This window comes from Parus major, chromosome 7 (assembly GCF_001522545.3).
Source record: "Parus major isolate Abel chromosome 7, Parus_major1.1, whole genome shotgun sequence".
Lineage (NCBI taxonomy): Eukaryota > Metazoa > Chordata > Aves > Passeriformes > Paridae > Parus > Parus major.
In genome coordinates this window covers 30,335,463-30,356,278 of record NC_031776.1, presented here as the reverse complement: position 1 = coordinate 30,356,278, position 20,816 = coordinate 30,335,463, and the positions used below count along the sequence as shown (strand labels likewise).

The window sequence follows — 20,816 nt, the reverse complement described above, 5'->3', positions numbered from 1 at the left end:
TAATAACTTTGAAGATACACTTTAATTCTGTCTGTCAATACAGAACAAGACTAAATGCATGCTCTTTAAAAATGTGTCCTTGAATAACACACCTGCCACCATGAAGACCAATCCTCACCTTTCTGTGCACTCTTTGAGGTTTATTACAGGTTTACCTTGTGTCTATGAACAGCAGCTGTCTCCATCCTGTGAAACACTATGCATAGGGATGAGGCTTTCACACTGCTCACTTTCTTCTGGCATTCTTAAAGAAACATATTTATTTAGTCATACAATCATATTAAACTGCTTGTTATGAAGCCAACATAAGCACCAAGCATGCAGCTGTTTGAACTTTACCCATCAAAAACATGCAAAGACTTCGTAAGTATATGAAATGTACTCAAGGTTGCACAATTTTCAGTGCATGTGCTGGGTACATAAATTATCATAGATGCATTAAGGGAAAAAAAATTGTGACAAACACTAGGAAACTTCTTTTAAAAGGGAAACAGACTTCACATCTTTCCTTTTTCTGAGCATTACATAAGTTAATCAATGGGTTTCCAACTACTGCTATAAGAAATTTGTACACTTAAATATAAAATCAGGTGAAAATAAACAGTGTGAGTAAAATAAAAGAGTACAAGATATTGGAAAGTCTAAAGAGACAGAATTATAGTTTGTGACTGCCCTACCTCTGAATTCGATGTTTTCTACAAATAAAGGCAAAAATTCTTCTGATTCCCACCATCACTGGATCCCAGTTGTTATAGTGACACAAGAGAGTTGCAATGAAAAATGAAAAAAATACAGGTAGTGCTCCTGCAAAAAATAACCAGGAAAACTGCACCTGGAATTGAAACACAAACATCATTCGCTTGATAGCTTAAAAAAGAATTGACATACTGTATATTTGGAATGATTATTACTTTAAATTTGAGATGCAGTTTGAGTTATTTTAAACAGTGTGAGTTATTTGGTACAATTTCTGTAGTTATTGCTTCTTCTAAGAACTGCATAACCTGTTCCCACTGATCCATTCTTTACAATGCAACATTCTGTTTGCACTGGGAGCTGACTGAAGACTGCTGTTTCCAAATAGTCTCAGTTTTAGGTTTCCAGTTGTGTCTCTGGTGCCAAGGAGAAAGTTTCCTAGACATTCATGGGCTGGAAACGAATGATCTTTAAAGTCCATTCCAACCCAAACCATTCCATGGTTCTGTAACTCCAAACCAAGAGCTCAGGGACAGGAAGAGCCTGGGACCTGCCTTGCAGGATGACAGAGCCATGAGCTGTGGGCATGGCCCCACTGTGTGGAGAAAAGATCCAAAATTGAAGACTTTGGAGAAAGCAGATTCAGCTTTGGTAATTGGTACTGATGATCCTCCTCAAAGATCTCATCAACTGCAATTGTTAAGTCCTATCCTATGTTTGCTAACTGATTTCTAATGAAATTCAGAACATGTAAGTTGCCAAAAGGAATTAGTTGTTAGAAACCTGGCTGCAATTTCCTAAGATTCAGATTTATGTTAGAAAATAACAGAAAAATAAATAATACAGAAAGTTAGTAATTATGAACATTGCATAATTACCATGCCATTAAAAGTTAAAAAGGTAATTCACCTTTTGTTACTAACATCAGCTGAAAGTCATCCAACAGAGGTTTGGAAATGTTTCTGCTATATGAAATGCCTCCATGTTGCATTAGTACACAAAGAATAAATTAATTTCACAAGATCAGGACTCTGTGTTTTTTCAGAATAAACAGCCTAGAGATTAAGCTGTTTACTGGGAATTAGAAAAGCATAGTGCATTTTTCACTGCATCCCAGAAGAAAGTTTAGATGAATCACTTCAAAACACAACTTAAAATTTTTATGCATTGGTATATGTAACTATATATATATATATATGCACACCTCTACCAATGTTTTTGCACATGCACACACATCTGTGTATATCTAAATTGTGTACTGACACACAAACCTACATATAAAATTCTTGTTTTTCACTGCCAGCATTTGCTCACATATACTGACCTCATGAAAGTGAATTTTGGGGGAGGAGTCTACAGATATTTTATTCCTTGTTTCCTTTACAGTTATCACAAGTTATTTACCATCCCATAACAATTTATGTCTCTAGTGTGTATTGCAGATGCCTTAAGAGCAACCCAAATACAATTGTCTTACCAACAAATGTATCATTATTGTTGGAATCACTGCAGTGTTTGCTCTATTTCCATGCTGGAATGTGCAGGTAAGACTAATAGAAAACATACTGCCTATCACATATACATTACACAAGTATTATTCAGGGTCTAACTCTTTTTGACTTTTCTTAGATTTACCCTTTTATTTTTCCTGACTTATTTTGCAAAATCCACACTGGTATGAAATAAAAGCAGAATGGAAATTGTGCTTGGGGTTTTTTACTCAATTTTTACATGCACAAACTTTCTGAAGTCTAAAGGTGCTCATTGCAAATTTATACTTTGCTTGTGAAAACATTGAACAGCAAAGCTTCTTTTTGGCTGGGAATATTCCAAGTGCAAAACTTGACTAATTTCTTGTACCAAATAAACAAGTACAAGTGTATAAGAATTTAACCAGGAGAAATTCAGTAAACAATAATCAAAATTTAGTAGTACCTTACCTTTTGCATGCACATGTCAGCTATTATGGACAGAGGTATTGTAAGGCTCAGGGCAAGTGTGCCTATCAGTGATGAGGTAAGAAAGCAGCCCCTAAAACACAATAAAATAGTAACAATTATACAATTTAATGACAATAAGTAATTATTTTAATAATGAGGTCTTACTTAAAAGTTAAAAGACAAGCAAAGCAGTACATCAAATGAGGGAGGCATTTGAAGAACTGTTAGTTACTGTTTAACAACCAAAAATTAACTCACACCATCACACTACATCATAAATCTGCGAAAGTGCACAGAATTCTTAACTAGGCAGTGGATGTCTTCTGGGCTGAGGTTTAATTCCCATATCAATCTTTTGAGATGATGGAAATTTCTCTATTTTACATATAGTAACTTCATCTAGAAAAATCTGCATTTTGTTTCCATACTGTGATTCTCTAAGCATAAGAAACTGCTTCTGAATTATAACCAACCTGTCCACAGAAAACAGTAAATTAATAAATCCAATTCAGAAGCCAATAAAAATTTATCAGCAGGCTAAAAAAACCCCAAAGAGTCACATCTATCCCTACATTATTTAGTTGGTAATATGTGGTTGGGTAGAGTAAGCAAGTAAAGTTAAATGATATTTATTCCCAAAAAAAGTCTAGAAGACTATACCAATAGCACACTGGACTGGAAAAGAATAGCAGCACAAACTCTGTAATTAGCCCCAATCCAGAGCTCTAGAGAAAAGGAATTGGAAGTAAAACTAGCTCTTTAATTGACTAGAATATCATTCTGAGTAATTAAACAAATATAACATATGTAAAAAAGTCTGCACATGCCCATCTACTTAACCCTACACTAGTACTTGATTTTGGGACAAGAGACAATGTTTGAGGGATTTATGTGTTTGTTTGGTATTCTGCCTATGATAAAATTACACTGATAATGAGCTGCAGTCTTAGATATAATCACAAAATTATTCTATCAACAACAAGTTCAACTGCAAAGGGACATATGCTACAATGTATTTATACCTAGGTCTGGTGTAAAAGTTTGCCAATAAACAAAAAAAAAAAATTAAAATTCATACATAACTTTAAACTTGAAAAAAACAAAACAAAAATCCACACCCCCCTAAAAAAACAAAGGTTTTTTGTGGAACTCCATCTCATCCACCTTCATCTTTTGTTGCAGTATTTTTACAGAACTGTTACAACAGAATTCATACTCTCCTTTTGCTACTGCAACTGTGTGACAAAGCCTCTTTGTCTCCAAATGTTAATTCTGGAACAGGCTAAGCACACAGGATTTTTATAACTACAAGCACACATCTGCTACTTTTTGAAGTTAGCTGTTTTCTTAACAGGACACTGTGATAGAATGCTAAAACTGCACAGGAAGGAGGAACCTCCATCTAGGTAATTTTACATCTCAACACCTGAGAACAGAGGAAAGATAATTCATGTGAAATATACTAAATATATGGAGTACATACCACAGCCAGAGGAACTCTGACAAAACTGTTCCAATAAGGCCATTTATGACAATGCACATCCATATCAGTTTATTGGGAAACTCAAATGCTTCAAACCCAGTATAGTGAAGCAAGAAGAACCCTGGCCACAGCAGCAACAGATTAAACAGTCCTACAAAACCTGAATATAAAAACAGTATTAAATAAATCACAATAAATATTCTTCAACATAACCAAAATCTCAGCTAAAATCTGCTATTTTGAGAATACACATATAGAAAAGCAACCAAGAAGCAATATTTTAAATCTTTCATAGGAAACAAATGTATTAAATTTAACCTGAAATTCACAAACTAAATTTGCATCAGATATTTACAAGTTTGAAATGGAAAAGAAAATAAAAAATTAGAAATCTCATGAAGTCACTGGGGCTATCTGCATACCTACAGGAAGTTCCTCTCGTTGTTAAGGCTCTAAACAAGAAACAATTGACACAATCAGTCTCTAAAGAACTCAACCATGGGAGTAAGAGGCTTTTTCTACTTCCTTGGCTTTTCTAAGCCTCTTTACCACTCAGACACAGCTCAGTGCCTGAAAGCAAATCATTTAATCACAGATTGAATTAAAACTTTCAACAGAGTTACTTTTGGTCTTACCAAAGAACATTGGTATGTCAAGTTTATCTTCTCTATCTACTTTCCTTTTTATCATGACTATGTAGACAGCATACAACATTGCTCCTACAAGAGACCAAAGGGAACCTGGAAAAATTGAAAAAATACTCTCTTGAGATATGCCAAACATGTTATACATGTTATACAGTAGGATCAACTCTCCTAAACCTCTGTTGATTACAGAAGTCATTACTAAATGAAAACCATGGGAAAATGGAGAAAGGATTAAAATGTAAATACTTTCCCAATATATGCATAGGGTGGAAAATTATCATAAATGGCAAGTTTTAGAAGTTGAAACTAAAAAAACAGATTGTGACAAGTTACATGAATAAGAGATACAGCTGTAAGAGATACAGCTTGCTATATAACTACTTAGTACTGTCAGAAGATGGTATTGAGCACTGCATATTCCAGGATTAAAACTCATAAGTAAATACCTATTGTATCTTTTCCAGCAGATTTTTCAGATCCAGAAAGGTTAACAAGTACCACACCACCAATGCTAGCAAAAAAAGAAGAAATGCAAAACGTTGCTTGAACTCAGGAATTTCTTTACAAAAACAGATAAAAGAAAGAGAAAAACAAATACACTGTTCTATCTTTAGGCATTTTTAGCTAACCGAAACCAACTTCTGGAAAGTCCAAAGGAGTTGTCAACTGCTAAGGCATAATCCAAGGTTAAAACCAACCAACACCACTTAGAACTTCCCAGAACAATGCACCTGGCATTTAATGAAGCAGGCTGACAACACTGAGTGTCAAATCTCTTCCTTTTTCACCACTTACACAAAAATAAACCACAAATAAACAACAAGAAAATAAGTTCATCTATTTCCAACAGAAGTTAATCTAATTTCCTACAGGAGAATGAGATTTGGAAATGCTTGATATGATATGAAGTATTTAAAAACACTTAATTCAGTTGCTCAATTCATCTGTGGAACAAAGATTTTTATAAAATGATAGGTATCATTTATTGTCACATACCACAGGTACAGCTGTCCTCCACTGTACCAGGGAGTTTTGGACCAAATGTTCCCTCCCATTTTCTTACCTTAAAATAACAGCTAATAATTTGGACAGGGTAAACCGATCTCCACTGTTACTGGGAAAGACTGCAGCTAAGATTAATGTAAAAAGCCCTGCAAGAGAAATTCAGAGAGTTTATACAATGAAGTTTTGCCAGTAGTTTGCTCAGAAAACTACACAGCTTCAAAGCTATTACACTCCAAATATATTTCTTCAATATACAGATGTAACTGCAGAAGTACACACAAAAAGCAAGGGAATCATGAAGATACCCTAAAAAAACCTCTGCAAATACAAAATGAATTTTATCAACACACATATTCAATGCCTTTAGATCAAATCCACAGATAAAAATGTTATACAAATCCACTGCAATGAGATTTTTATGTTATAAACAGCCTTATAATGCACACCTGGTGGTGTAAATAAAACTTACCAGAGGTTGATGACAAGATATTAACTATGGCAACTTGGGTATCTGACAGAGCTTCTTGGTATGAGAAATTTGCCAAGAACCACTGGGGAAAAAGAAAAATAATTTTGTTATTATATGGGTAGCAACAACAGAGCTTAAGCTTCTCAGTGCAATAAAATCCTGCTTTAAGGAAAAAAACCCAATTATTTAACAAAAAATAAAATTAGAACTAGATTTTTAGCTTAAAGAGATTTCTGACTTCTATTGAAGTGGAAGGCACATTTAAAGACAGCAGCAAACTTAGAATTGGCTCAAACCAACCACATTCAAGTACGTGTTTAACAACGAAATAACATACTTCAGAACTCAAAAAGAATTAAAATGACATTATAATAGCTAGTCTGTAGTAACTAAAGGTACTTTTAACTTATTTTGGAGTGTTTCAAGATGATAACTGCCCAAGGGCTGCAAAGAAATTTCAGTAATGCATGTGACATTAGTCAGCCTAATAAGGTTTTTTTAGAGTCCTTAAGACAGACCAGCCAGCACATATCTGCACTGTTAAAAACAAGCATCTCTTACATTCAATGCCTAAAAAATATTTCTTAATTCCTCCATAAAGAAATAAAATAGCAAGTGTTTTCTCACTTCCTGATTGAGATCTCATTAATAAGATCTCAGATATATTCTAAGGGAAGTAACCACTCTCTAGTCTTATGAAGAAATATTCAGAAAGTCCAAGAAGAAATTCATGTACACTCCAGTAGCACCCATGAACAGAATAAACAGGGTTTGTTTTGGACATGAGGACACTTCTCCAGAAAAAATTACACTGCTATTTTCTGGTACATGCATCAGTGGTATTATTATTGTTGATAATAATAATTATAGTAAAAACAACAATAATAATAATAGTAATGTTGTTTGAAGAGCTCTACTTCCTGAGGAAAAGCTGTGATGAGCCCACACTACAGAGAATCCATTTAGCAGTATTAGTAAAGATGATTCTGGAAAAGGTATCACTGGTCTGCCCTCTACATTTTTCTGTCACTGGAATCTCTCTCTCACCCCAGAACTGAGGCATGATGCAGCAACAGCATCTACCAGCCAATTCATGATTAAATCTTACCCATCCATGTCCAGCACAGGGAAAGCTTTATTTCTTAAGGTACATTTATAAAATAAGGTTTAAATAATACAAGTAATCTCAATACTTATTCACTATTACTACACAATTTTTAAATGCAGCTTTACTTAAGTTTTCTGAAAGAATGGAGCACATACCACAAAGCAAAAGAAAAAGCTGATTTTTGCTACTTGGCTTGCAGTGAGTTTTCCTACAGTTTTTAAGATTGATTCCTGCTCCTTCACTGTTGGGTAAGACATGCGAGACAGCTTTGCCTCCAAAGCATGGCTTGATGGGAGCTGCCGGATCTCCATGATGTTACTGAACCTCACACGAGGCTTTTTGGGTGCTTGAGAGGAGGAAAAGAAAAAAAAAAAAGAAAAATAAAAAAGATTCATATTATTATTATATATTTTGAGCCAGCACAATATGCAAATAAATCTATGATGCTGTAACACACCTTTGATTACAATACTGCACAAATAACAGGTTCTTATCCAAATAGAAGACATGCCACCATGATTTATTAAACTGATATTTTGCTATTCAAGAGGCCACTCATAAGACAAAGCACAATTAATTCCTCTTTTCAATCAGTAAGTTGTCCACCCATGAAAACCTCACTGAAAAGCAGCATCCCTGCTCCCTGTCAAAAATTCCACCAAAAGGCAGCAATACATTTTTAGATAGGAATTATTCCATCTTAAAAACCATTTAATATATAAGATTTTCTTCAATTGTCTAATAGCCAAACAGCCAAAACCTGTACACAACTATACCTAACTGCAAGGACAATGTTTCATTCACAACATTGAAACCAAACAGATCTCAAAGCTTAGCAGAGACCATAAAGTCACTTGCCCTTTTGAAATCCACTCTCTAATCTTGCAAACTGGGATCAGGTTTTATTTAGGTTATTTTGGTATAATTACTTTCCTTCATAGAGAAAACATTACACTAAACACTACAGGCAAATATTAGCTTAAAGCAATGTGAAACTATACCTAATTCCTTACAAAAAAGTAAAGAGAAAGCTGCAGCTGGCACAATTCTGAAGTGATTGGTGCATGTTGCCACAGGAAGCAGAACCTACCAAAGTGGTTCCTAACAAGTGCTATGTAGAAATTAAGAGAGCTTCCCTTTGATAAGCAGGGACCCTTTTGCTGAGGATTGGCTAACTGGATGTTTTAAAGCCAACTTTTCTACAACTGTCTGGGACAGTTAGGCCTGTTTCAGGTACTATCACAAGATAGTGAGGCTTAAATAAAACCAGAATGCACATAGACTGTTAAAATTCTTACTTTGTTTTGCTCCTGCTCTAAAAAGGACAATAGCTTGTTTTTCCAGAGGCTGACTCACTGCTGCTGGTCTTACAAGCCCAGAAGGAAAGAATCACAAGTACTGAACCCAGTTGGTCCCTTGAGATAAACATAGGCTGCATCTGTAGTGACCAAGAAAGGTAAACTGAATGACAAGCCTATGTTTTCTCTACCTGAAAGTAAATATATGAGACTGCAATTCATTCGGAAAGGAGAAAAAAGGAAAATAAAAATAAAGGAGGGGGGGAAGGGGAAGCAAGTCCTGCAACATGACAGCAGTTATACCAAACATAGGGAAAAGTAACTCCTTCACCAAAGAACTAATATTACAGCATTCCAAAAGTCTTTACTCACTTTTCTCTGCATCACTACTATTACTGCCATTTTTTTCAGTTGGCAAATCATGAAACTTTACAGGAACATATAAAGGTTCACTCTGCAATGAATCAGTATAAGTAAAAATAGAGTTAAGCAGGATATTTAAATTTTAACCAGTAGAATTTATTTAGCAAATTAGAAAAACTAAATAAAGAAAAGCTTGGTGAATAGTAAGAGAATCAGACTTAAAGAGGGTCTGCACACAGTGGATAGACTTGTCAAAATTCATGCATACAATATATGTAAAACAGAGAACTAAAAGAGAACTGTGCTCTTTTCGGTGTATCCTCATAAGCACAAAAGTTATGGCCAGAAAACTCACACCTACTGATCTAAAATTACAATCTAAGTTATCAATATCACAAATATTTCATTAGCTATAGCTTCTGTCCAAATTATAAACTAGAAACATGAAATACATATGTACAAACATGAACATTTCACGTAGAAATATAAACATATGTACAATAATTAATGCACTCATTTTCTTCCCATGATCCTAAACCCCTTATTTTCTTCCCTAGACATAAATATCAAGAAACTTCAGGAAATATCTGCCATATATAAGGTACTTAGAAGTATTTCAAGTAAGTAAAGCTTCTGCTAACAAGACAAGTTTTAACCTATTTGTTTAGATTAAATTAATAAACTGTATGTAAAAGTGAAGTCATGAAATAGATCTGGTAGTTGGATTTTTATAAGGCTTGTTTAGGACAAGAGCTTTGGCAGATGGTTAAATTAATGCAGAATTGCCTAAGATTCTAGAGTCACATGATCTTAATGAATTGAGAAGGTCAAGAAGATTTTATTCTTAAATACAGATATATAAAGTTAAAAATCCCTGAAAAATTAAATGAAGAATACATTTGAAAAAATGTCACTTCAAGTAATTCTGTATAAAATATCCATACAGTAATCTGCAATACTCAATTGCTTTCCCCACTCTATTACAGAGATGGTACTGAGCTGAATATGTAAAGGTTTCATCTGTACAAGATAATATTTCTTTGACAAACTACTGCAGAAACATTCAAGTGCTTTATTGAGCTGAGAATCCGTATTTCTTAGAGCAAGCAATATCATTACTTGCAGCACTTATTAGTAACATAGAAGTATTTAAGTTACAAATCCCCTTTGTCAAAACCAATTACGCTTAAAACTGCCTTATTTTATAAACAGTAAGTCAAGATAGTTGTGCCATGGTATTGTAAAACATTGACTTTCATAAATTAAGGGACTTACCAGAGAACTGTTCACAGTGGTATCTGTTGTACAAGCAGCAAAATAACCTTCAGCATCTGCAAACTAATTACAGAAATTTTACTGTAATAAACTACCAAGGCAAAGTTATTAGCAACTAAAACTTTTGAAGAGTAAGGTTTTATATTACTTTTTTTCATAATTCTGTCACAATTCCCTCTCTCCTCTCAGCCCTCCTCCCCAATACCAAGAGGGCTTACAAGTTCAGTAAATAATTTCAGTACTTCCTCATACCTCTTGAGCCCCACTGAATTCAACTACCCAGGTATGAACACAGGATGAGGCTCTTAGATACAGAAAACCTGCAAAATTCAGTCTTAGGGACACAATCCCCACTAAATGATTGTGCATCTATTAACAACAAGCTGCTTCTTTCTTCATTTCACAGAGGCAGAGTTCCTTTCCCTCCTCCTTTCTGCAGCTTACCAAACCCTGACCTGCAGCTTGCTGTTCTACCATGATGGTAGCAAACCAATTAAACAAAGCCTCTAATGTGGAAGAGAATTAAAAGTAAGGTGTGAGTGTTTATCCAAGCAATCATTGAAATAGAACCATATAAATGGGGGGGTTTTCCAGACTAATAAACACAAGACACTTTAAAGGTACTTGCAATAATTACAGAGTTGAATATTTAACTACACCCCTTGAGGGAGAAGGATTTTTCTAAAAGTACATTGCAGTCCTGTCTGCACTGTTCTTTTGAAAAGGAAAAATAATGGATTCCAGTAGCAGTGTCATGAATGCCACACACAACATGTGACAGACTGGACAGTCTTACTCATTGCATTCCAGTTCATATTTCATTACTGTCAGCAAAGAAACTAAGTTCTGTTTATTCCTAAATTATCTTATGAAGATTCTGAACAACATCAAGTCTAACACATGCCATATTACACACAAACACTTGGTATTAAAGGCTGATCAAGCAAAAATTGTATCAAGATATCAGTCAACTTTAAACACTCTAATTTAAAAGAATTTTTAAATTCTTTAAACACAAGAATTTAAAAAAATAATTTCTTTTAGCTATTCTTTTGTTTTGTCTTTCCCTTTAAAAAAAAAAATCAGATAAAAGTCATGTAAACACTTTAAATATGTTATACCTACAACTGTCACTATCAGTGAAGTCTAACATAACCAGAAAATTTTAAGACAGTTTCTTTCACACTAGCTATTTTCCATAAAGACACGTTGATTAACAGCATGTTCTTGGATCACATTATCTATTTTTTTTAATGTGAGATTAGTATCAGGCCAAATGCCTTACTGTTTCCTGTGTGCTGCTGTTCAGCATCTCGAAACACTGGCACAGAACAACTGCTCTTCCCAGCATCTCTTGGAAAAAAACCCAGTATTTCTGTTATATAACAACAATTTTAGTTTCTAGCACAAACTATGCCTAATTCTGGAATGGACATCAGAAGGTCACTCATGCATAAAAGATATAAAAAACAATATTAAAACAACAAAGACAATTCTACCAACCTTACTAAACATAACTTTAAAACCCCCAAAACAATCAGCAAACAGTTCATAGTTGTGACAGAGACAAAAAGAGTTGGTGCTAAAAATCAGCTACAAAGTTCAAGCTCTGATTCCATTGGTTACAGATGGGGGGGGAGTTAAAGGGAACCAAGAGCCAACAGTGAGCTTCATAAGCTCTTGTTAAGAGGAATTATTCTCTGCAGTTGCCCAGGATACAAAACCAGGCTGCAGAGACCAATGCTCTGGCCCTGCAGAGCATTTCTTACAACTCCTGACACATCTCGTATTGCTTTTTCTTGTCTCTCAACCTTTCACATGATAACTGTTATGGCTGCCATGTCTCCTGTGGCATGATTCAATTTGTATCTCAAATATGTAACCTTTCCTCTAGTCTCTATTTTGAAGGGTTTTTTCCTGTACAAAGTTAGACAAATATCACAACATCTACAGAGTTATAATACTTACAAAAGCTGCATGCCTTCCACGAAACCCACGAGTACACTGTTGCCTCCATGGCTTCCACACAATAAATCCCAAGAGGTATAGAACAAACATGGATGTTTTTGCAAATGTACTGAAAAAGGGTTTGTTGTACCTTGTAAAAACATACTGTGGAAAGAAAATAATTGCAGTATCCAAAATTACCAAATAGGTAAGAATTCACAAAATCAATGAGTAGATGTAAATATACAGTCCAGAATAGTCTGGTTCCCAAAATAAGAGAGTTTACTTTGGCTAAATAACATTTCAGTGTCAAGAGTGACTCCAGCTTATTCCAAAAAATGCTTTATTAATATGACATGACAAGCACAAACATCTGTATATGCTCAGTTTCAAAACTGATATAGAACATAACTTAATGACAGTTCAGAAAACTGAATTTAGGAATTTATTAAAAACTCAATTTCCATTTCCAGAGCTAAAGCTCTGTTTTAAGACCTAAAACTTAACATTAAATAAATACCACCATAGTTTCAATATGGTTAATATATCAACTAGGTGAAATTACAGGGTTTAAATTCCATGACCTCAATGCTTTCATCCTGGACTTCTGGATGCTCAGAACTACAATTTACCACATCACTCAGCCTGACATGTTACAGCTCATTCACTAATTTTTGGGAACCATATGGGCATTATTCAAATTGATATGGCAATAACAAAATTAACTCCCTGATTACAGTACACAGTTATGAGCTTATGCTGTTTAATTTCAAAGCCATCAATAACACCTTCTGTCTCAAAAGTAACTGGCACTGAGTTGAACTTATCTGTAAGTTTTAGTGGACTCAGGCTGGTGAAACACAGTGTTTGATAACCGTGTTTCTGCTGTATCTTTCTCATTTATTTTCCCTTTAAAATGTGTGGAACAATACTTACAGAAGTGAGCTCTGAAGAGGCCACCCAGATCACGTCAACCAGGAGGAGAATGACGATTCCTAGAGCCATTCGCCTGCGCTGAGCAGATGAACTGCTCTGGGAGCTCATCCGGTTCATGATAAAAACCCACACCATTTGGAACCTGGGCAAGAGGGACACAAACAAACCACAAAAGGTTACAGTGACACACACAAAAATAAACACTGCGGGCAACTGTTTCATTCATGCCAACAGGACCTAATATGCAAGGACACACATGGCTGTGCTGTTAAAAAGTAGATCTTTGACAGATTTCTGTCAGGAAATTTTCAGAGATATTAGGGACAATTGGAAAGTAAATCTCAACTTTGTAAAAATTTATCAACTGCTTTAGCAATGAAGTAAGCAAAAAGTAGGTGAAACTTTTTGGAATTTATACTACAAGTTCTATAAAATTTGAAACCACTATATTTTGGTTTATTCAGATATCTGACAGTATAAATTAAATTGACGTGTTGTGACAGATGTCAGAAATGTGTTTAAACTTAGAGGCATTCAACAAATATTTCAGAAGACATAGGAAAACATTTGGGTAAATAATAAACAAAACAAGAAGTGATTCAAGAAACAAACAATAATTAATTGTAAACTTTAAAAAGTAGACTACACATGCAGTTGTTTGAATTTAAAAAAATATATTGCTATTTGGTAATTTATTAATATAGGCATGAACCAATTCTAGTGAAAATCTATCAAAAATCCATTAATGCTACTACAAGGGCATTCAGATTTGTGACAATTGCCCATTGGATAGTCTAAATTTATGGAAGGCCTAAATTTAGGAAAACTTTCAGTTATATTACTAAAAAGCTTCAAACAAATGACAGAGACTGATGACTCATTCCTATACTAGAATCTTTTACAAACTCTCTAATGAATGTCAGTCAGACATGTACAATTATTTCTATCATTAACATTCACTTATTTATATAATTGCATATATTTTAAGACTTAAGTATTATACAGTTATATATATTTTAAGAACCAACTTATTAAGAGTTCATTAAGTACACATGGTATAGCATACCATAACCTCAAACAGTATCTATGTACCAACATACAAATACTTGTTTTCTTTTCATGATTTACAAATTATTTATGCAAGAGACAGTGCAACAGTGTCCTGTGTGAGTGAGGAAGGTAACTTACTTTTTTCCAGAGTACCCTTTTCCACAGATTAAAGATTTAAATGCCCAGATATGCACAAGCACATCACTGTTTTCTGCTTTGACTCAAATCTCTATGTAGTCTCTGCCATGTTCAAACCTTGACATTTTTTCCACCATTTCTTAAAGGGCTTCTTTCAAAAGAAAAATTAACAAGCAGAGTTCCTGAAGTATAATTATACCACTAAATCTGTGCTGATATATTCCATGTGTGGGCATCAGTTCTGGATAATTACTCTGCTTTTCTGATAAAATGGTGGGACTGACAAAAGAAAGCAGAAATCTGTAAGTAGACAGAGGCAAAGTTATCAAAGACTCAGCAAGGAATTAGAGTTTCTACTTGATACAGAATAAAGGAGAAAATATTTGTTCTCAGAGAGAGAGAAAATAAATGTATTAGCTTAAATTTGAGTAAAAGAACATAAAGGTTTTCAAGCATGAAAGCTTATAAAGGTTTTTTCAGCTTTTAGGAATAGGTTTAATAGATACTACATATTATACTCTACAAACTTTGCCTTCATTTTATTATGACTAACAGCCTACAAGCTGATGACATGAAGTTATATTATATATAGCCTAAAAATTGCTCCTGTGTTTGCATAATGTGGAAGCTGGGCATAGAAGAGCTCCAAAGAAGCTGGAAGGAAGAAATCTCATTGCTGTTAGGCTATAGCACAACACATGGACAGTGGGAAAGGATCCTAGAAATAGAAAGCACTGCACCCTTCCACCCGCAGTTTGTGCTGCAGGCAGGAGGGGAGAGGTGGCTGGGGAGACAGGAGGGAATGGCAGCAGCCTGATCAACTGGACATCTCCACATCAGCTGCTCCCTCACACCTACAGCTCTGCTGCTCTCACCACAGGCTGCTTCAAAGCACACTCTGTGAACAGAGATGGTGCACAGATAACATTCACATTCTGCAGTTGTTGAATCTTGTACTCAGCTTCGGCTTGAACAAATCCCTTGCTTTAAAATCCTTCAACAGGAGTGAAGTAAAGGATGATGAAACACCCAGCACTTCTTAGATAAGATGTTACACATGAAGTTATTCACAGTCTATGTACATTTTACACCATTTCTTCTGTACCTTTGATAAGTAGATGTTAAAATTCTAAATAAAGAGCCAGTAATTATGCCTTGGAAGTTGAAATTTTTTATGTTGCAGTCAGAGCAGCTATTACTTTCTCATCTGACTACCAAGTATCTGTTTAACATTCCTGTAGCCTAATATAGCCTTTGCTTGATCCTTCCCTAACAAGGCAAAAAGCTTATCAAGAAAAGGTGACTACAAAATGCAGCATGATCACCTTTAGTTGACTAAAAAAGTTACCAAGCAGCAATATTAAAATGCCTGTAAAGTTCAGCAGAAATTCAAAAGCCTAATGAAATCTAAATACTAAGTTTTAGGACATAATTAAAATTCTGTAAAATATCACACATGATGCAAAAATGCAAAGACAGATCGAAACTATTATTTTGAGAAGTGTTAGACAGACACATTGTCCCACTTATTAACAGTATTCATGAACTTGCAATGAAATACAACTGCACACTTCTGTGTTTGGCTTCTGTACATTTAGGGCAATATGCTCTGATAGAAATGAGCACACAAGAACAAGACTTTTCTCATATTACCTTCCACAATAACTGTAAAAAAGAAACAAAAGTGGTGACTAACAAACTTCACGCTTCATGTCAAAGTGACATAGTCTCCTAAAAAAAAAAAAAAAACAAACAAAGTGTGAAACATCATATGCATAGGTATATTTAGCATTTATCTCTGCAAAATACTGTCTGAAATTTCAAGTTCCAAAAGTGTCTTCTGCAGCTCAAATCCTTAGTGTTGGGGACATACAGATCTAGAACCTTAAGAATTGGTCTGCATCATAAATGCCAGCAGGGCAGCCCTGAACTGCAAGAGAACAGGATCCTTACCTACTTTTCATATAACAAAGAACACAATTTCTTCCTTATTCATTGACTAGAGTAGTTTCACCTGAAGAACAAGAATCTGATGATGTTAAGTTCTGATTTTCTAAGCTTTGCAGAGAAAAGCACTATTTCCTCAGTGTACATTCCTAAGCAAAGAATTTAAACATTAGAACTGGGAAGGTAATGGAAAAACATATAGGCTTGTTGACCTTCAAATAATCTCGAAAGATAAGGTACCTCCATGTTATGTCTTGTGAAATCCCAGTATCTTTCCTTAAACGGATCCAGCATTATTACTGTATTAATACAAAACATCATCTTACATGAAACGTTTTTTAAAATTTTTAAACTCAGATTCTCTAATAAAAGCCACTTTAAAACTTATCTAGGAAAAGAAACATTATACAAAACAGAGCTGTAAGTTTTATTCCCTAGAAGTGCTATAATTTTTATTATTAACGTGAAATGTTGCTAAGCTCTGTTTTAGGGATATCCCGAATCAATCAGGAGTCATACACTATGCTAAGGAGTCTCAAATTAGTGTCCCAAACAGAAGTATTAGCAAGGGCAGAATTAAATGCTTACCCAAAATTAGCTTTTGATCACCTGTCAAGCATGGCTGAGAGTTTATAAACTGTTAACAGGAAGCAATAGCTAAATTCATGCTTTTCACCTATTAGATTAAGAGGTAACCCATAAAGAGGGACCCCACAAGCCTACAGTTCAGCCCCCACTGAATTCAACATTTACACACAGCAAGTTCCACCGTTTACCAAATGATCATAACTGCTTCAAATAAACCAACAAACTGGAAGATGCATTTTTTAAGACAAAGGCATCTGATTATCCATCTTCTATTCCACAACAACAACGCTTACTGTAGATGCTGAACCAAGGTCATTAGTCATAAAATCACAGAATATTTTGAGTTGGAAAAGACCCACAAAGATCATAAAGTCCAACTCCTAAGTGAATGGCCCAGGGACTGAAGCCACAACCTTGGCATTATTATTGCAGGGCTTTATCCTTACAGAACATTTAATTAATCAAGTGCAAGAAGTTATGATAAATTTAAGCCAACAGAAGACATAGAGACTGCAATAAAAATTACAGTTTAAAAGTAAATATCATATTCTACTCTATTAATAGAGCTGAAACTTTAACATATTTGTCCTTTGCTTCCATTATTAGGAAATAAATATACTTTCCACATTGTGTAACTTTAAACATACCAGCTCAAAACTGACATTTAAAGGAATATTCATTTAAAAGGCATTTCTTAGTACCATTACAATTTTCAGCAAACAGCACTGAGATATTTTAAACTCTCCTTTTTTTATTTATTTACCATTCCAGCTGTCTAAGAGTTGGTGCTGTCATCTTGCAGAACCATTTTTCAGCCAATTACATGAAGATCTTCTGAAAATAAACATCAAAGATTTTCTTGTCATGACACTGTACTTTGATTTTAAAAGGCTGCAGTAACCTAGATCATGTAAGAAGAGTCACCACTTCAATTTATGATATGAAAAAGATATAAAAAGCAGTCTCACTGTGTAGTCTACATGTTCACACAGCTGACTGCACTAAAGCCAACAGGCTAAAGCAGCCTGTCCAACTCTCCTCTTCTGAACATGCAACAAGCAGCTTCTGAGGGCAGGAAATAAATCTGCACCAGTGATACTTCATGTGCAATCTTATTTGAACAGCATCAAATGCTTCTTTGTGCAGATTATTTCCACATTAAAAGCTTCACCCAAGACGAGAAAAATCACATGAAATTCGCAAACTTTTCCTGCACTGACAGGGAAGAGAACATTATAGGCCAAAGAATTGCCAAATCATTGCAAAACAGAAGTATTCCTGTTCTGGCTGTTCCAGAAGGAAAACACACAGCCTGTCTCTCCCCTCCACCACCAAAAAATAGAAAAATGGACATAACAAGAATGCCAAAAGACACAGAACAGCACCTCAGTCACAAGCCATGGTGCAAGCAAGTCAACTGGAAATTCTTCCTTGTATTTACTCAAGAGTATTTCATATACAATTTGAAAGACAACGTATCAAGATAAGGCTTGCAAGCAAAATAAATGGGTTTAGTTTTTCCAGTTATACCAGCTGCACCAACAATACAAGTTCTGGGATACAACCTCCTCCCCCTTTTAACATGTTGTCATCAGGTGACTCTTGTTTCACATTGCTTTTGAGATAAGAGAAACAGAGACACTGCTTTCACTTTAACCAGAAAAAAAAAAACAGCCTGGAAGTAAAATTATTTACCTTTACATGTCAAAATCTGTAAGCATACATTAAAGCAATATTAATCTAACACAATTCTGATGTCCAATCCAAAGGATACCATGTGATGAGAGCAAAGGCAAGAATATTCAAAAGAGATGGAAAAGTGAACCTTGTGCAACATGACTATTACATTCACTGCAGCCCTGTCATTTTTACTCAAAGAAAGTTTCCTGTAGGACTTTTGAAGCAAAAGATCCAAAAGAGAAAGCAGGTTTTGCATGCCAGTACAGAGTTCTGCAAGTAGAGATCATAGCTCCCATTTACATAGGAAGTTACACAAGACCAAAGTTGGCACAGAAAGCACATTAATTTTATTATGAAAATAGGTGAATTTAGCTTAATCAAAAATATACTTTAGGAATCTGGTGGTATGCAACAGTCATGCCATCAAACTGTCATGGCACAGCTGGATCTAGGTATTTAAGGAATAAAAAAAAGCATGAACATTTGAATGTTTTCACAAATTAAAGCCTCCTATTCAGCACTTACTCAAAATTCATGAAACAATGCTCCAGACAGATTTTCCCATATAGCACCATTAGTGCAGAGTATTAATCTGTTTTATACTTCAGAGTCCTTACAGCTACCAGCCTATCCAAGCACACAGTTCCCAGTAATTCCTGCAGCACCCCCAGCAAGGCTGTGACCCTGCTGGACTTTAAGTCTGACTGCAATGAGTTAGAAACACCCAAGTTTCAGGTCTGCAGAGTGAAAGCTGACAAGCAGAACAGACACTGACCTCGTTATTCTTGTCCAGCAACACTAGGAGAAAAAACTCCATGTCAAGCTGCCAAGGCCTCTCTAAGCTTCACCACATATAGAGCAATCTCTCAGCCACCAGTAGCTCCACGTTTAACATCAGCTAAGGATTACAAATGACATCCATTTCACATGCTGCAGATCTAATCTTGTCTAGTGCACGGACTAAACATACCGTGCTTTGTCACAGGATATACATACACAGATCCCTGATAAGAAGCAGCAGGGCAGCTTTCAGAGAGACACCCTGGCAGCTGAAAGCTGAGCCTGGAGCCTTCCAGGCAAGGTAGAAATGGGTGAAATCACCGCACTCAGAGTGAATGGGGGGTCTCCTTCCTGCCGACAGATATCTTTGGGGAAAAGTAGCAGGAACAATGAGAAGGAAGTGAGTATGTCTTCTAAATGCACTCAGAGAAAAGTGGATGCCTAAGAAAAAAGATATATGGCTCCAGCCCTGGGGACCTCGGGGGAGAAAGAATGAGAGTGCTGCACTCGCACCTAGAACACTGGGAACTGCAAGGGGAAAGGAAAGGGAGCCGCAGCCCAAGTAGGGGAAGCACATACCCCTCACACCCCCAGCGAGGCAGGACAGTGGTGCCAGCTCAGAATCACTGAATCAATTAGGTTGGAAAAGAGCTCTGAGATCATCGAATCCAACCCATGGCCAAACACCACCCTGTCAACCAGACCACGGCACAGTCTCTCCTTAAACACCTCAAGGGACGGCAACTCCACCACCTCCCTGGGCAGCCCAGACCATTGTTTAATCACCCCTTCTGTAAAGAAATTCTTGCAAATGTCCATCCTGAACCTCCCCTGGCGCAGCTTAACACTGTCCTCTTGTCCTGTCACTGCTGCCGGGGAGCTCGAACCCACCTGGCTCCTGTCAGAGAGCTGTGGAGAGCAATAAGGTCTCCCCAAAGCCTCCTTTACTTCAGGCTAAACTCCGTCAGCTCCCTCAGACACTGAGGCTTAAAGGACTTGTGCTCCACACCCTTTAGCAGCTCCGCTGCCCTTCTCCGGACACGCTCCAGTGCCTGCATGTCTTTCCTGCAGCGAGCGCCCAGAACAGGACAGGGCACCCGAGGCGTGGCCTCGCCAGTGCCGAGCTCTGGGGCACAATCACTTCCCACACTGCTGCTGCTGCTACGGGCTCGCTGCGGGGACAGCGGAACCCCTGCACACGCCCCGGCCCGGCCAGGGGAGCTCGCCGGAGGAGGGGAGCGGAGAGCGCGTTCCCCACACGGCTGTCACGGGCGGACGGGGCCGAGGGGTGGCGGGACACGGGGCACTCGCATACCCCCGGCCCGGGCGGGCACGGCACCCCTCCCGTGCGAAGGGACAAAGATCCCTCCCGAGCCCAGCTCCCCTCAGCCCTGCGGGGCCTCTCGCCCGCGGTATCGCCGGCAGCGGTGGAACCCGCCCGTTCCCGGCCCCGCTCCCGTTCCCGG

General features: G+C 36.6%; 1 protein-coding gene across 2 annotated transcripts in view; it reads right to left on the bottom strand.

Moving 5' to 3' along the window:
* SLC35F5 (solute carrier family 35 member F5) overlaps positions 1-20,668 on the bottom strand; it is a 29,258-nt gene extending 8,590 nt beyond the window's left edge. The window contains exons 1-16 of one of the 2 annotated variants that reach the window (XM_015635194.3): positions 20,242-20,668; positions 17,654-17,724; positions 16,009-16,086; positions 13,168-13,309; positions 12,253-12,396; positions 10,285-10,347; positions 9,019-9,100; positions 7,504-7,694; positions 6,241-6,322; positions 5,830-5,917; positions 5,213-5,277; positions 4,755-4,859; positions 4,120-4,279; positions 2,637-2,727; positions 678-832; positions 156-244 (exon numbers count right to left, since the gene is read on the bottom strand). In XM_015635194.3, coding sequence (XP_015490680.1) covers positions 163-244; positions 678-832; positions 2,637-2,727; positions 4,120-4,279; positions 4,755-4,859; positions 5,213-5,277; positions 5,830-5,917; positions 6,241-6,322; positions 7,504-7,694; positions 9,019-9,100; positions 10,285-10,347; positions 12,253-12,396; positions 13,168-13,302 — 1,443 coding nt within the window. In that variant the 5' untranslated portion in view covers positions 13,303-13,309; positions 16,009-16,086; positions 17,654-17,724; positions 20,242-20,668 and the 3' untranslated portion in view covers positions 156-162. Of the gene's footprint in view, positions 1-155; positions 245-677; positions 833-2,636; positions 2,728-4,119; positions 4,280-4,754; positions 4,860-5,212; positions 5,278-5,829; positions 5,918-6,240; positions 6,323-7,503; positions 7,695-9,018; positions 9,101-10,284; positions 10,348-12,252; positions 12,397-13,167; positions 13,310-16,008; positions 16,087-17,653; positions 17,725-19,345; positions 19,566-20,241 lie in introns of those variants that run through there. The other variant, XM_015635195.3, reaches the window with a different exon arrangement.
* Positions 20,669-20,816: the final 148 nt, after the last annotated feature.